The following is a 14,827-nucleotide window of genomic DNA, read 5'->3' as shown; positions in this document are numbered from 1 at the left end:
TAGTATTTTCTTCTATAAATTCATTTGGTTATATGTATCAGAAACTACAAAGATTTACATATCTTTTGTCTCAGTGATTGCATTTCTGAAATCTAACCTAAAGCCAGAGATGAACTATGTACAAAAAATGTCTCTCATAGATAGAATTCTTTACAGCCAATAAATTAAAAAATCCTAAATACCAACAGTATAGGAATATATATGTGTGTGTATACATATGTAAAATCCAAAATGGTATGTACAGTGATTAAAAACATGAACAAACATAGAAAGAAGAAAAGCAACAGAGGAGAAATATGACAAAAGTGGTAAGGGAAATAGTCTCAGAAAATAGTTTTCTTTTCTTGATTTTTCATATTTTGAATGAAATATTAATGTTACTTTTGTGAAGGAAAAATATAATAAAAATGAGAAAGATTGATTTGTAGATCGTGTGTAATTCTTAAAACCACAACAAGAATGCAGAGAAAGAAATGCATGACAAATCAGTACAGCCAAAACTTGTGTCCTCTGAGTAACATTGTGAACCAGATTAACCATTAGCAAAACAAGCTCTGGAAAAGAATTTGTTTACAGTCATCTTGCATCACCTTTTAGATCCAATCCTCAGACAGGGATACATTTATGTTCACTTATTTGAAGAAACTTTGCTGGGGTTAGGTGGTAACTAAGGATAATTTTCTCCTCCCTTCACTCATTGCCCTGATACTTCCTCTGTACCACTTAGTGTTTTACAGACGCATTTGTTTAAGATGTGATATATTCTACTCTCCTGACTATAAATCACATGACAAAACTATGTCACTGGGTAATGTTGATTAATAACTGTTACCAGCAATTATCTACACCCTCTTCACACATTTGCATACACAAATACACACCACCACCACATAAAAGGGAAGTCTAAAATGAGTCTTCTCTGCTATAAAAAAACAAAAGCTCCATTTACTTATAATTAGTACACTTATATTCTCTGTAGAGAAATATCAATAAACTTGGTCAAATTTCAATTAAGCACATTCATGAATAGGAGAAAAGGCACAGGTCATATCAAATGCATAATCCAAGTCACTGAGATTTAAATTTGGAATGTATTCAGATATAGAGACTCCAGTGTTCAAACTGTAACCTGATCTAGCCAGGAGCACCATAATTCCTTCCAATATATCTGATCTGTTAATAGTCAGAAATTAACCAGGGAAGTGACTCTAGCTTACCATAACATCCACAAAGTAGACCCATAGGTAGATAATTGTCCCCAAAATCTGTACTCTAGAGATATCTCATTTTGGCTTTTTCTCATATTTCCTAATAACTTTTCTTCCATATGAGCCAAATAAATGACAAGGCACTTGGGGCATTATCTATCACAAGATCACGGCAGTTTATCTCCACTGTATTCACCAATTCTCAGTCTACTCATCTTCCATGAATGTTTAGAATCAAAACAGTAAGATAATGGGATTTAAGTTGGGATCATCATCATTAAATGATAATTATGAAGCTTGCATATTGCTGTACTGGGCATTGTGGACAACAAGTTTCTTATAAACAAAAACATCACTGATGCAGACAAGCTAACATGATATGGAAATTTAGAGCATTATAGCAAATAAATGATGCTATTATAAGAACCTATTTCACCAAGGTTTTAGAAAATAAGTGTGACTACCCTAAGAACACACAATCTATTTCTAAGGATTATGACCTTTACAAAAAGTGTATGTCCACTGTAAAAGCTCACTGCCTTTCTTTCCCTCAGTCCTGGTGATGGACACTCCTTCCCTATGAGGTCAATGAATGAGTCACAGAACCCACTACTAGCAAATGAAGAACCATGGGAAGACAATGAGGATGATAATCGAGGTGGGTAGTCTCAGAAGGAAGTCTCTTCTCTGCTGAGCAACCTGAGCACTGGATCTATGTTAATACAACTAGTATAATGTGTAGTGAGTAAATCATCCAGAAAGATTTTATAAGCTGTCAACCTCTTAAGTGCCCTATGGATGGAAGATGGTAAGTATGGCCAGATATGTTTAGTAGACTTGGATAACTTAGATAGGATTAGATGGTAGTTTAGGAGGTTCCTTACCAGCTTTGCAATACCATGATTTATAACTTTTCAGATAAATCAGGAGACCTATAAAGAGTGCTGTGCATGTATCTACATTACCAGCCCTATTTCTCTGCCTACTGATAGGCCTACTTCTGTGACTAACATTTGCTTATGTTGCCAATATCAGCCATCCAGAGAGTAATTTTTAGCTATTATTCCAAATAAAACAGCTGGTGATAATTTTAATAGAGATTTACAATAGTTACCACGAACTGTATTTGGGATGAGTGAGACTGTGTGAGGACATGGAAAGGCAATGAGTTGGGAGCAGAGGTGGAAAATAAAGTCTTCTAAATGTTCACCCAGTTAGATTGTCTTGGACCAGGTTCTCTACTTGGAAATCCAATTTTAGGGAAAAAAGTACATTTCTAGATCAAAGGAAGACAATAAAAACCCTGAATCCATACATACAAAAGAAAGCAGTTAATCACCCAATCCAAAGAACTTACAGCAGAAGAAACTCCCTTATGTCCTGCTGACTACTGGAAAATTAATTATATTTTGACCTACCAGACTTCAACCTTGAGTCTTTCTGATCAGACTTGCTTATAGCAGTCCACAAGTAATACAAACTCTTACTTTGACATTAAAAAACCCAAACTCTAATAGAAATCAGAGACAGGAGTCTGAACCTGGTTTGAAGTAAATCCACAATGGAAAAAAAATTCACATATGTGCATCCTATTGGCAAGCAGAAAAATTTAAGTGTAGATGTAGCAAGCACCACATCATAAACAGTCTACTTTTTTGAAACAGTTTTCAATTTAAGACTTTTTAAAAAATATTCAATCATAAAAATTGTATATCATTTTATATTTGATAAAGTACTTTTATCTGCTTTTTTTTATCCTTTGACCTTCACAACCATTGTTTTAGGTAAACATTATTAAAAATACCATCCCCATTTTATAACTAAAGAAACTGAGATTAGGATGTGTTAAATAACTTCCTCAAGATCACAGAGCAAGGAGGCAGAACTTGGACTAAAAAATGTATCCTGATTCCAAATCCTGAGATTTTTTTTTTCCAGTATGATGTTATGTCTCTCATTTAGACAAATACATATGAGCCACAGTGCTGGGATTTGATGCCATCTTGCTTTCTGAAGAATTCAACTGTATCATACATAAATCACAAAATCATCAACTATTAAGCCTTCTTTTGCAAGACTGTGCCATATCACATAGATCAGTTTTTTAAACTTCATTTAACCCATTCCAGCATTTAACAACTTTATTAGAAAAGGGTGCTTTTCTCTAACACAAGTTCTCAGACTGTGCTATTTGTCCAGTTGATTCTATGTTTCTCTCAGTTTCTCCATTTTCTGTGCATAACTGATCATCCACAAACAGTCCTTGTACTTTTAACAACATAGATCCCTGGGAAAGGTTTTTTAAGTAAAATTATGTATGTTGAACATAATTTCCTTTAGAACTGATGTCAGGGATTAATTCCTAGCCCAAAATATACTATTCAGTTTACTATAAATCATGTACTTGTTCATTGCAAAATGAAAACAACTGAAATGTTTATAAATTGCTAAAATATACTAATAGCGAACTGTTAAGTAAAAACATGATACCACAGTCAGGAACTATATGAAGTTGTTATCTTCTTTGAAATCCCCACCTTATTTTAATACATAAAAGTACTAAGTAAAGAAACTACTTTATGTAATAAAAATAAAGGGATTTAAAAAGACTTTTCTTATCTGACTTTTTAAAAATAAAGTGTTTGATGAATGTCCAAATGCATAGAAAAATATATAAATCAAGTACACAGATCCATGTAGTCTCCTGAGATTTAACAGGATCTTAAAAAAAAACTTTGTAGAGACTTGAGGTTACATTTTAACTTTTTAAGGAAGTAATCCAGAAACATCTGTTCTATTACTACTTTTGATCATTCCTGTAGTTTACACTTAAAAATTAGAGATTACAGTATAAGACTTTCTACTAATTTGTTCAAAATTGGGATCCATTTCCTCCAAACTAGATAGGTGGCATCTGTGGTGACTATCCTTAAGTGTTATGAATAATAAAATGGATATGATTGTCAGGGACATTTTTTTGGGAAGGATACCAGGGATTGAACTCAGGGTCACTCAACCACTAAACCACATCCCCAGCCCTATTTTGTATTTTATTTAGAGACAGGGTCTCACTGAGTTGTTTAGTGCCTCGCTTTTGCTGAGGCTGACTTTGAACTTGTAATTCTCTTGCCTCAGCCTCCCAAGCCACTGGGATTACAGGTGTGGGCCACTGTGCCCAGCTGTCAGGGAAATTTTTGAATGGAAACTGCTGTGAGTCAAAGCCTACTTGTATGTGAATCCCATAAAGAAGCCTTCAGCCTTCCCAGAAGCAATAACTCTAGTACCTTAATGTTTCCTTATAGAACTGATCTCCCAGTATTTTTTAATATGTGTGGCTCTGGTGCACTTCTGAATATTCCATGTTCTTTTATTGTTTCAGTAGATAACAAAGTCTATACCATTTCCCAACAGTAACACCTTTCAAATCAGTTGCTGAACTTGTGATTGATCATGAATGCCTGATAAGTAGCATCCCTGGTAATCCAGAGGATGTAGCCACTGTCAATATTCCTTAGACAGTGAATTTAACAGAGACTTAACCAGGACTCCAGAAGCAGAGCAATCGTCTTTTCTATTTGTGAGATGAGATAACTGTTCATAACTGTAACAAAATACCTCAGGTAATCAACTTTTAAAGAGAAAAGTTTATTTTGGCTTATAGTTTTGGAGGCTTCAGTCCATGATGAATTGTTTCCATTGCTTTGGGCATGTGTTGAGGTAATATATCATGAAGGGAGTGTTCGGTGGAGCAAAATCACTTACCTGATCTCTGGGAAGCAAAAGAAAGAGACTGGGGTCCCACAATATCCCTGAATGCTGTGTCCTTGACCTAAATATCTCCCACTAGGCCCCACCTCTTCAAGGTTCAAATAGCACCAATTCTGGGAACCAAGCCTTTTAACACATGGGTCTTTGGGGACATTTAAGATTCAAACTATAGCACAAGGGAATAACTCTTTTAATTATACTTCTTTATTTTTGTTGCAAAATTTAAGGTGTACAACATGATGTTTTGAGATATATATGCATAGGTAATAACGACAGGCATGCAGTTTAATCATCTCTTAGTTACCTTTTTTGTGGTAAGAACACCTAAAATGTACTTTCTTAGAAAATTTCTATTATACAGTATAACACTATTAACTATAGTCCATATGCTGTACTTTGGATCTCTAGATTTATTTGTCTATATAACTTACACTTTGTATACTTTGGCTTACATCTCTCCATGCCTACCTACCCTGCCTCTAGTAACCACCCTTCTATTCTGTTTGTATATATTTGACTTTTTTTTGTTATTTTGTTTCCTCACATATGAGAAATCATGTAGTATTTTTCTTTCTGTGTCTGGCTTATTTCAATTAACATTTGGTCCTCCAATTTCATCCATTTTTTTGCAAATGGCAGTATTTTCTCCTTTTTCAAAGCTGAATAATAATCGTGTGTGTGTGTGTGTGTGTGTGTGTGTGAATGTGACAATTTCTTTATTCATTTATTCATCCATAGATACTTCGGTCATTTCCATATCTTGAGTATTGTGAAAAATGCTAAAATGAACATGAATAATGCTACAATGAACTTGTAGTGTACATATATCCAGAAGAGGAATTGCTGGGTCATATGGTAGTTCTATTTTAAACTTCTTCAGGAACCTCAATTCTGTTTTCCATAGTGGCTATACCAATTTACACTCCTACCAACAGAGTGCAAGGGTTCCCTTTTCTCTCCATTCTCACCAATTTGTTATCTTTTGATTTTTTTTTTTTTTTTTTGGCTTGGTGCTAGAGATTGAACCCAGGGCTTTGTGCATAGTAGGTAAGCACCCTTTCCCTATACCCACAGTGCTTCTTTTTACTTTATGAAAATAGCCATCCTTGCATCTTAGGTAATATGTCATAGTAGTTTTAAATTGCAACTTTCTGATGATTAGGGATTTGAGCACTTTTCTACATACCTGATGACCATTTTTGTTTTCTTAGGGAAAATGTCCATTGCACATTTTAAAATTTATGTTTGTTTGTTGTTGTTATTTATTTTCTTTCATTTGGGAGGGATTTGTTTGGGGTTTTATTTGTTATTGAGTTCTGTGAGTTGAGTATAATTTGATTATTAATGAAATATGTATGGTTCATAAATATTTCCTCCCATTCCATAGGTTACCTTTTCACCTTGTCGATTGCTTTTTGCTGCACAGAAGCTCTTTAGTTTGATTTAGTCCCATTTGTTTAGCTTTGCTTTTATTTCTTGTACTTTTACTGTCATGTCCAAAAAATTATTTCCAAGACCAATGTGAAGAAGTCTTTCCCCTATGTCTTCTTCTAAGACTTTTATAGTTTGGGACCTTAGGCTTAGGTATTTTATTTCTTTTGAATTGATTTTTTGTGTATTGTATAAGATAGGGGTCCAATTTCATTCATTTGCATGTGGATATCCAGGATTCTCTACACCATTTACTGAAGAGATTACCCTTTTTACATTCTATGTTAATGGCACCCTTGTCAATGATTACTTGACAGAACATGCTTGTTTATTTCTGCCCTCTGTATTCTATTCCATTGTTCTATATGTCTGCTTTATGCCATTTCCATAATGTTTTTATTACTATAGATTTTCAAAATAATCTCAAATCAGATAATGTGATGGCTCTATCTTTGTGCTCCTCCAAACCCATCCCAGGACTACTTTGGCTGTTCAAGGTCTTTTGTGGTTCCTTACAAATTTTATGATTTTTCTCTATTTGTGAAAAATGCCGTGGGTATTTTGATATGGGATGCATTGAGTATATGGATTGTTTTGGGTAATATGGATATATATTTGACAATATTGATTCTTCCAATACACAAAGACATCTTTCCATTTATTTGTGGCTTCTTCAATTTCTTACATCATTGTTTTAATGTTTTTAACATATGTACTTTCACTTCCTTGGTTAAATTTATTCCCTTTCCCTACTGAGTGTTGCCAGCTTAGGGGATGAGGTGATTGATACAGGCAAAATGAAACTAGCGTTCCCACCCCTTTTGTGTGATCATTATTGGGTTGTTTTTTCCACTATAGATACTACTTTTTTTTATTGGTTCTTTTTAATTATACATGTCAGTAGAATCCATTTTGACATAATTATACAAGTGTGGAATATATCTTGTTCTTATTCAGACCCTTTTTAAGTGGACTCCTGAACTCTTCCAGAGTAATTGTCATTCATGTATAGCTGCCAAAATGTTGCTCTTTGTGCAAGGAAGGAAGACCAGCATCTCCTACTCCACCATCTTGCTAATATCATCTGGAAGTAACTGTTTTTCCCAACATCCCTGATAGAATAATGATATTAACTGTTTCTAGAGAAGTTCTTATCCAGAAATACTTTAGGATAAATAGGAATACAGCCCACTTGTTAAAAAAATTGATCCTGAAGATCTTACAAAGGAGGCATAAGAAGTTTATTTTCACATTGACTCAAATAAGCAACTTCAAGTGACCTGTAGTCCTCATGTATGGGTTCTCCTTAACACTATACTGTAAGGTTTTTATCTTAGGGGTGGATTTGTCTAGGTTGTAAGAAAGCAAGTCACCTGAGCCCTGAATGGTAGTCAGTGAGACTTAAGGGTCTAGGCTTAACTCTGATGCAGTCAGAACTTTCCAGAGAAAAGTTGTCCCAGAGTTTCCAGGAACTTCCCAGTTCCCCCTACTTTTTGGGACAAACATCAATTCATAGTATGGGCCTTTCAATGAATCATTTGTCTAGACCCACAAATTTGAGTCTTCATAAAAACATTGCCAAGTACATCTATTTTGCGGTTATTTGGCAGAAAATGAACTCAGTCTTGACTTTGATATAAATACCTAAGGTTAGCATTTGCCAATTATAATTATATAACCTCTGTCCATTAGACTTACTTTATTTCCTAGTAGAGAATATAAAGTCTGTTGCTTTTCTCCTTCTCAGCAGCACTTCTATTTTCCTAGTTTTGGAATCTAGTAAAGAACTCCAAGACAGGATCAAGCCCCAGGGTGTGTGATAATTATGCACAGTATATTCTAGTTATTCTATATCAGTGTGTCAAGTGTAAGAAGAAAAAACATTTCAGAAGAATCAAGTGGTAAAAGAACTGAACTTTCCTTAAGTAGCCATAACTGCTTTGAGCTCCAACTAATGAGACTAGATATGGACTCTTTGATTTCCTTTGGTAATTTTTAATAGAATATATCCCAAGAGGTATATTTTATTATAAAGTAAAAAAATCTTTATAAAACAAAACCAAAAATTTGCTTTAATTTGCCAATACAGCTTTCTGGTGTTAATGATAATTAAGGCTTTGAGGAATTAATCTCCTCTCTGTCAAATGCTGAACACTTATCCAGAGAAATAACAATTTCATCCTCTAGTATATGAAGTGTTTCATATATAGCTGATTTTCTACTCCTTTATTTGGATAAAACTTTCTTTGTATGACAGCCATTAGTACTGCTCAATGTAGAACAGGTTTTTGATTTATTTTTAATCTGATAGTTTCTGCTGCCATGACAAGTCACCTGTTAGAAAGAACAGCAGAAGAAATAAAGCAGCATTTATTAAGTGCATGCTAAAGTTATAACATTGAGCCCATAACAGGTTTTAAACAGTACAGTCTCTAAATTCATACGTCTTACATTTATTTGGGGAGATAAGACACATACATGACAAGTTGCCTAACAAAACACAATACTGGATATGTTATTGACCAGATGAGCTGATTTTTAGATTGACTCAGCAGGTAAATTGATATTAAATTGGATAGGGTCTCGGATACAAGACTAAGAACTTTATTCTGTGGGCAATGAATTTCTGAAGTTTTCTGAGCAGGGGATTGATGTAAGGAAAATACTGTTTTCAGAAGATGATGAAATGATACTCTTATCAAAGCACACTTTCATCATAGGACTGAGATTGCTCTAATCCCTGGACCTTCTGAGAGGATTGGTGAGAGCCCTTCTCTTCATCAGAACTCAAACTGTTCGAGTACATCCGGTATACAAGAGCTCTGGTTCAAAGACAAGAAGTCTTTCACATTAAGAGCTTTGTTGTTTAGAAGAAACCTCTTCGGGTGATACTCTGTGCAATCATCTTCCAGTCAGAGACAGCCATTGAATCTTGCTTGAAGGAAACCTTACTTTATCACTTAGTTCTTCAGGCCTAATCAGACATATGAGTATGCGTGAGGAACTTTAAATGCTGCCACAGGACATCGGGTCCTAATTTAAATTCATGTTTTCTGCCTCAAAAATATACTTCCTTGGGTAGCAAATTGCTCTTATTTATTCCCATGCATAATGGCAATAGGTACAGACAGCTATAGAAAAGCCCTTAGTTTGTCAATTCTTTCCATCTTTCCATATAGGAATTCAGGATAAGTTGACTTGCACCTTCCATACTGATCTGCCCATGAATCATATAATTAGACATTTAGTATGATGAGGTAAATAGGTTTTTTTTTTCCAAAAATCTCTTTTCTTTTTTGGTACTGGGGATCGAACTCAGGGCCTTGCGCTTGTGAGACAAGCGCTCTACCAGCTGAGCTATCTCCCCAGCCCTCTTATTCTTATATATGGAATGCAGCACCATTCTGAGGTAGGATGTCTGACTGGTTGAACAAAAATATAATGGAAAAAGGAAGAGGAAGATTTGTTCAGTTTATTTGGGAGATAAGACACAAACATGAAAATTTACCCAACAAAACACAATATAGGAGCTGGGCGAGGTAGGGCACGCCTGTAATCCTTGGGAGGCTGAGACAGGAGGATCTCAAGCTCAAAGACAGCCTCATCAATGGTGAGGCACTAAGCAACTCAGTGAGACTCTGTCTCTAAATAAAATACAAAATAGGACTGAGGACGTGGCTTAGTGGTCAAGTGCCCCTGAGTTCAATCTCTGGTACCACCCCCCCCAAAAAAAAACAAAACCCCACAATACAGGATGTGTTATCAACCAAAGGGGTAGAACCATGACGTTTGCACTATAAGAATGGGAAAAAAGGGTGATTTCCTATGGGCTAGGTTGGTCACAGAGTAAATACAATTGGGGCCTTAACGATTAGATAGGATATGGATTGGTGGCAAAGAAAGAGGCACAAGGTATAAGGAAAGTCACTGGTGGTAATTAACAAGACCCCAAACTAAATGAGGGGGACAGGAAGAAAATAGTTTGGCTCTAGTAAAAGTTTGGACAATAGGGTACTGGATGGGAACACACTGAAGTCAAAAGACTATGTTAACTGTATTTCCTTATTCTCTATAACACCAGCAAAACACAGTTGCACATAGAAAATGGTAGTTAGCAGCCATAAAGAAGAATGAAATTGTGGCATTTACCAGTAAATGGGTTGAACTGGAGACTAAAATGCTAAGTGAAATAAACCAGTCCCCAAAAACCAAAGGTCAAATGTTCTCTCTGATATGTGGATGATGCCTCACAATAGGCAGGTGGGAGGGAGGAGGGGAAGTTCACCAGAGTGGACAGAGGGAAGTGGGGAGAGGGATGGGGGATAGGAATGGGGAATACAGTAGAATGGAACATAATTTTCCTATGTTCATATATGAATACACAACCAGTGTAACTCCACATCATGTATAATTACAAGAATGGAAAATTATAGTCCATGTGTATATAATATATCAAAATACATTCTACTGTCAAGTATAACTAAAAAGAACAAATTAAAAATTTTTAAAAAGTGAAAATGATAGTTGGGTTCATTCCAAGGGCACAACTATTAGTTTAAAGACTATTATGTGCCAGGTGATTTTCAGGCTTTGTCACATTTAATGATCATAACCACTTTGTGAGTTATAAATATTAAACAACCCTATTCTACAGAAGAGGAAACTTAAGCTCAGAGAAACCTAAAGTCATACAGCTAAGTAAGTGACAGATACTGGTTCCAGAATCCAAACTCTTAACCACTGTATCACGTAATAATTCTCCTTTGTGCCTATTTCCTTCTTGGTTTAAAGACCTTGTTGAGGTCCATTCAAAATAAATTATCTCAGTGTCTGTGGCTATTTCACCAAAAATAGAAGAATGTAAAAACAGAGTTCTGACATGGGAAACACTTCCCTACTCTGCCACTAGGTTGAACGTGAGACTTTTGGAAAGTCCCTTCTCTCTGGACCTCATTTTCAATGCCATTTGGATAGCAAGTGTCCAAGCTATCTTCAACTCTAAAGTGTGATGTCTTATGGGCCCATATAATACTCAGGGTTCAGAAGTCAAGTTAAATAACTACAACCTGGTATTTTCACCAAATAGTTCATTTCTTTTTTAAAAAAATGCTATTATATACTAAAGGCCACTGTAAAGTTACATTATTAATATACCTCCAATATCCTGAGACCAAATATTTTATTTATGTATTCTCTGTATATGCACACAGTTGTTCCCCTTATCACTTCTATCTAGCATTTTGTCCACCAGCCTATAAATAACCTATTCTCACACTTGTCATTTTCCATTGCTCAAGAGAAGGAATTCTAGGTCTCATCACTGAAAGACTCAAACATAATATACTTAGTTAGGGTGGGGCTACTCCTTTGGGTAACAAAGGAGTGTAAGTGACATGATCCCTATGTGTCTAGATAAGAAGGGAGTCTCCATGCTCTTGGCTCCTAGAAAACTTACTTCATGCAGTAGTATCATGGATGTTCATTTTACTGCTTTACCTGCATTGCCCAATCCTAAGCTCTGAATTAGTATGTGTTCCTGAAATAATACAAGTCTTGAACCATTGAGGTCAGAAAGCACTTCCTGAGGGAATAACTCAAACATGGTATCATGGAGGGATATAAAGATAAGTGAAAGGAGACCTCTGCCCTCAAGAAATTCGCAATTGCAGGGAAAAAGGAACAATGAATCAAAATGCAGTCTGTAAAAATAAAAATAAATAAAATTTAAATAAAGAAAAGCACTTAAGTCCAATGCAAGATATTATATATGCATTTCTATAAAAGCAATACTACCAATCACATACCTTGTAGGCTTATCCTTGTGCTAAGCACTGTGTGATACACATGGTGTGTGATTGATGGTTACTGATGCTTAAACACTGAATATATCAATAAAAATGGAAAGCATATGGCAATACAAGTGAGGTTTTGAGGAAGAGGCAGGACTTAAGCTAGATGTTATTAATGTGGATAACATTAGGATAGATGCTAGGAGGAAGGAAATAGCACTTCAAGTAAGAGGTACAATATGAATGTGATAAGGACTAAGGAGGCCATTCATTCTGAAGCACGTAGTAGGCATTGTGTGTTGTGAGCAGTAGTCTTCAGAGAAGTAAGATAAGGCCTGATGGTAGAGGGCTTTGTAGACTTGATGTAGGAAATAGCTATTAATGTTATGGTCTTGAGTTAATATTGGTATAATGAAAGATAAATTTGAGAAATATTACCTGGGTACTGATAGGCAGGATGAGTTAGAATTTGGAGAGATAAGAACTAAAAAAAGCAGCAGGAAGCCCAGTGTATGTCATAATAGCTTCATGAGTGATTGTAACCACAAAAATGGAGAGGAAGGATCAAAGCCAAGAGATATTTTAAATAACTGGTCATAGTCCCACCAACTAGATAGATCTGAGAGTCATTGGGAGTTATGGGAGTTATGGCAGTTAAACCCATGAAAGGTGAAGGAGATAATCATGGGAGAGAATAAAATTAGAGAAAGTAAAATTAGGAATCACATAAGCAGTGCATCTATGTGGACAAGGAAATGAATAGTGAAAGACAAATTAAGAAGGTCAAGGATAGAACATTAGCAAATACTCATATTTCAGGGTCAGTAACAAAAAACACTATGAATGAGAGGGAATTGCCCTCATTTTACAGATGAAAAAGCTGAGTCTGGGAACGGTAACATTATTTATGTAAAGTCATGTTGCTGTCAAAACCCAGCATAAATTCTTCAGACTCTGCATTGCATCCTTTTCTCTACCCAATCTCTGAGAACCAATGGCTAGAAAGAAGTGTAAATATGCTGTCAGTCACTTCACATAGAATCAAGGATTTATTGGTAACCTAGAATGTTAAAGGAAAGGAGGAGATCTAGGACAAACAGGAATAAAACCAAGGCTGAGTCAACATTCAGAAAGACTAAAATGACATCATCCTTGGTTCAAGTAAACACCCACTGAATAATGGTGAAATCACCACTGCATAGGCAGCAAAAGCAGGTGGGATGGGGGAAGTAGTATAAGTGCAGGTGGCAAAAAGAGAGGGTGTTGACTTCTTAAATTCTGCATTTTTCTTCTATTATGAAGAACCAGATTTTTTGGAGTATCTGCATTTTCTCAATTTGGTCCCCACCAGGTGGGCCTACCTATGCAGCCTTAGCTTAATCTCACCCTAGAAATGAAACCATTAAGGAAATTGGTAATCATGTTTTTCAGCACAAATATCAATGTCTGCAAGCACATGATTTTAATTCAAACAACTGCATGGTGGAAATGTTTTGTGCCAAATAAAATTGTGAATTGCAGTAGAAAAAAGTAAAAGAAATTCACATAGCAGAATCCTAAAAATCAGTTCTGGAAAGGTTCATTGCCAACCACACCTAAAAAATATTGAGACAATCAACCATTTTCAAGGAGTAAGCATCAAAATATTAGCATCACTTCTCAGCAGCAGCAAGGCAAAGAAATTCGTTGTGCTTCCAGAATTGTCTTTTCCTCTGTCAATTGCCTTCTTGGTAGAAATGTTGGATAGGTGAGATGAGATGTATCCTTAAGCACTTTCTGTCTCTTTTACCCTTTGTTGTACAAACATGAGTTATTCTCTATATCCATCACTGAAGACTTGGCCACTACAGCTGTTTTATATTCAGACTTAATAGCAAGAATACCCTGAGGGTGAGATTCTAGACAAGACAGTGTTGTGCCCACCAGAGGATCATGATTCAAAAGACAAACATTCTCAGAAGCATTTTTACTTTTCCACTATTCCTAAAAGAAAGAAGCCTTGTGTTTAGAATTTTCCCAGTTAACTCTGTGCAATGAGGGTTTGTTAACCTGCCATGGCAAAGGTAACCCTCCCTGGTTGGAATGAGTCTTCAGAGATCTCCCAGTTGTGGAAGTACTCTGGATGACACTGATTTCATAAAAGAAAATATTCCAGGTAGAAACTGTAGGGGATGACTACTGTCAATTTTTTTTTAAATCTCCAAGTGCCAAGTACATTTTTATGAGTGTATGGAGAAAGAGATTATCCATACATTAAGCTGCTGATTCAGAGTGTATTTTGCTCTTCCAAAAAACTGGAGATCAGAAACAAAAACATTTGTACCACAAATGATGTTACTTGTTAATCCCAAAGACTCTTATTTTCTAGATACTTCACTCCTTTTTAGAAATATGCCAACACCTAAAGTACCATAATAGCTATCTCAATTATGTCCAATGGAATAACAGCAAGACAGGGTAATTTTGTGAGTAGCGAGACCCAAAACATTCCATTAAAGCCAGATGATGTTGAGCTGTCATCACAGCTATTTAAGTCAAATACCAGTCAGTATTATGGATCAGATAATGCTGATAAATAAAGTAATCTTAGTTCATAGCATAGCAGGCTGATTGCTCTTAGAACGTGAATAG

The 14,827-nt window shown here is 35.6% G+C and overlaps 1 protein-coding gene across 1 annotated transcript in view; it reads left to right on the top strand.

Moving 5' to 3' along the window:
* The window catches only part of Zdhhc15 (zinc finger DHHC-type palmitoyltransferase 15), an 89,106-nt gene that overhangs the window by 61,221 nt on the left and 13,058 nt on the right, over positions 1-14,827 (top strand). Inside the window, exon 10 of the mRNA XM_047535127.1 lies at positions 1,763-1,866. Coding sequence (XP_047391083.1) covers positions 1,763-1,866 — 104 coding nt within the window. The remainder of the gene's footprint in view (positions 1-1,762; positions 1,867-14,827) is intronic.

This window comes from Sciurus carolinensis, chromosome X (assembly GCF_902686445.1).
Source record: "Sciurus carolinensis chromosome X, mSciCar1.2, whole genome shotgun sequence".
Taxonomy (NCBI): domain Eukaryota; kingdom Metazoa; phylum Chordata; class Mammalia; order Rodentia; family Sciuridae; genus Sciurus; species Sciurus carolinensis.
This window is presented reverse-complemented; position numbering and strand designations above follow the sequence as displayed.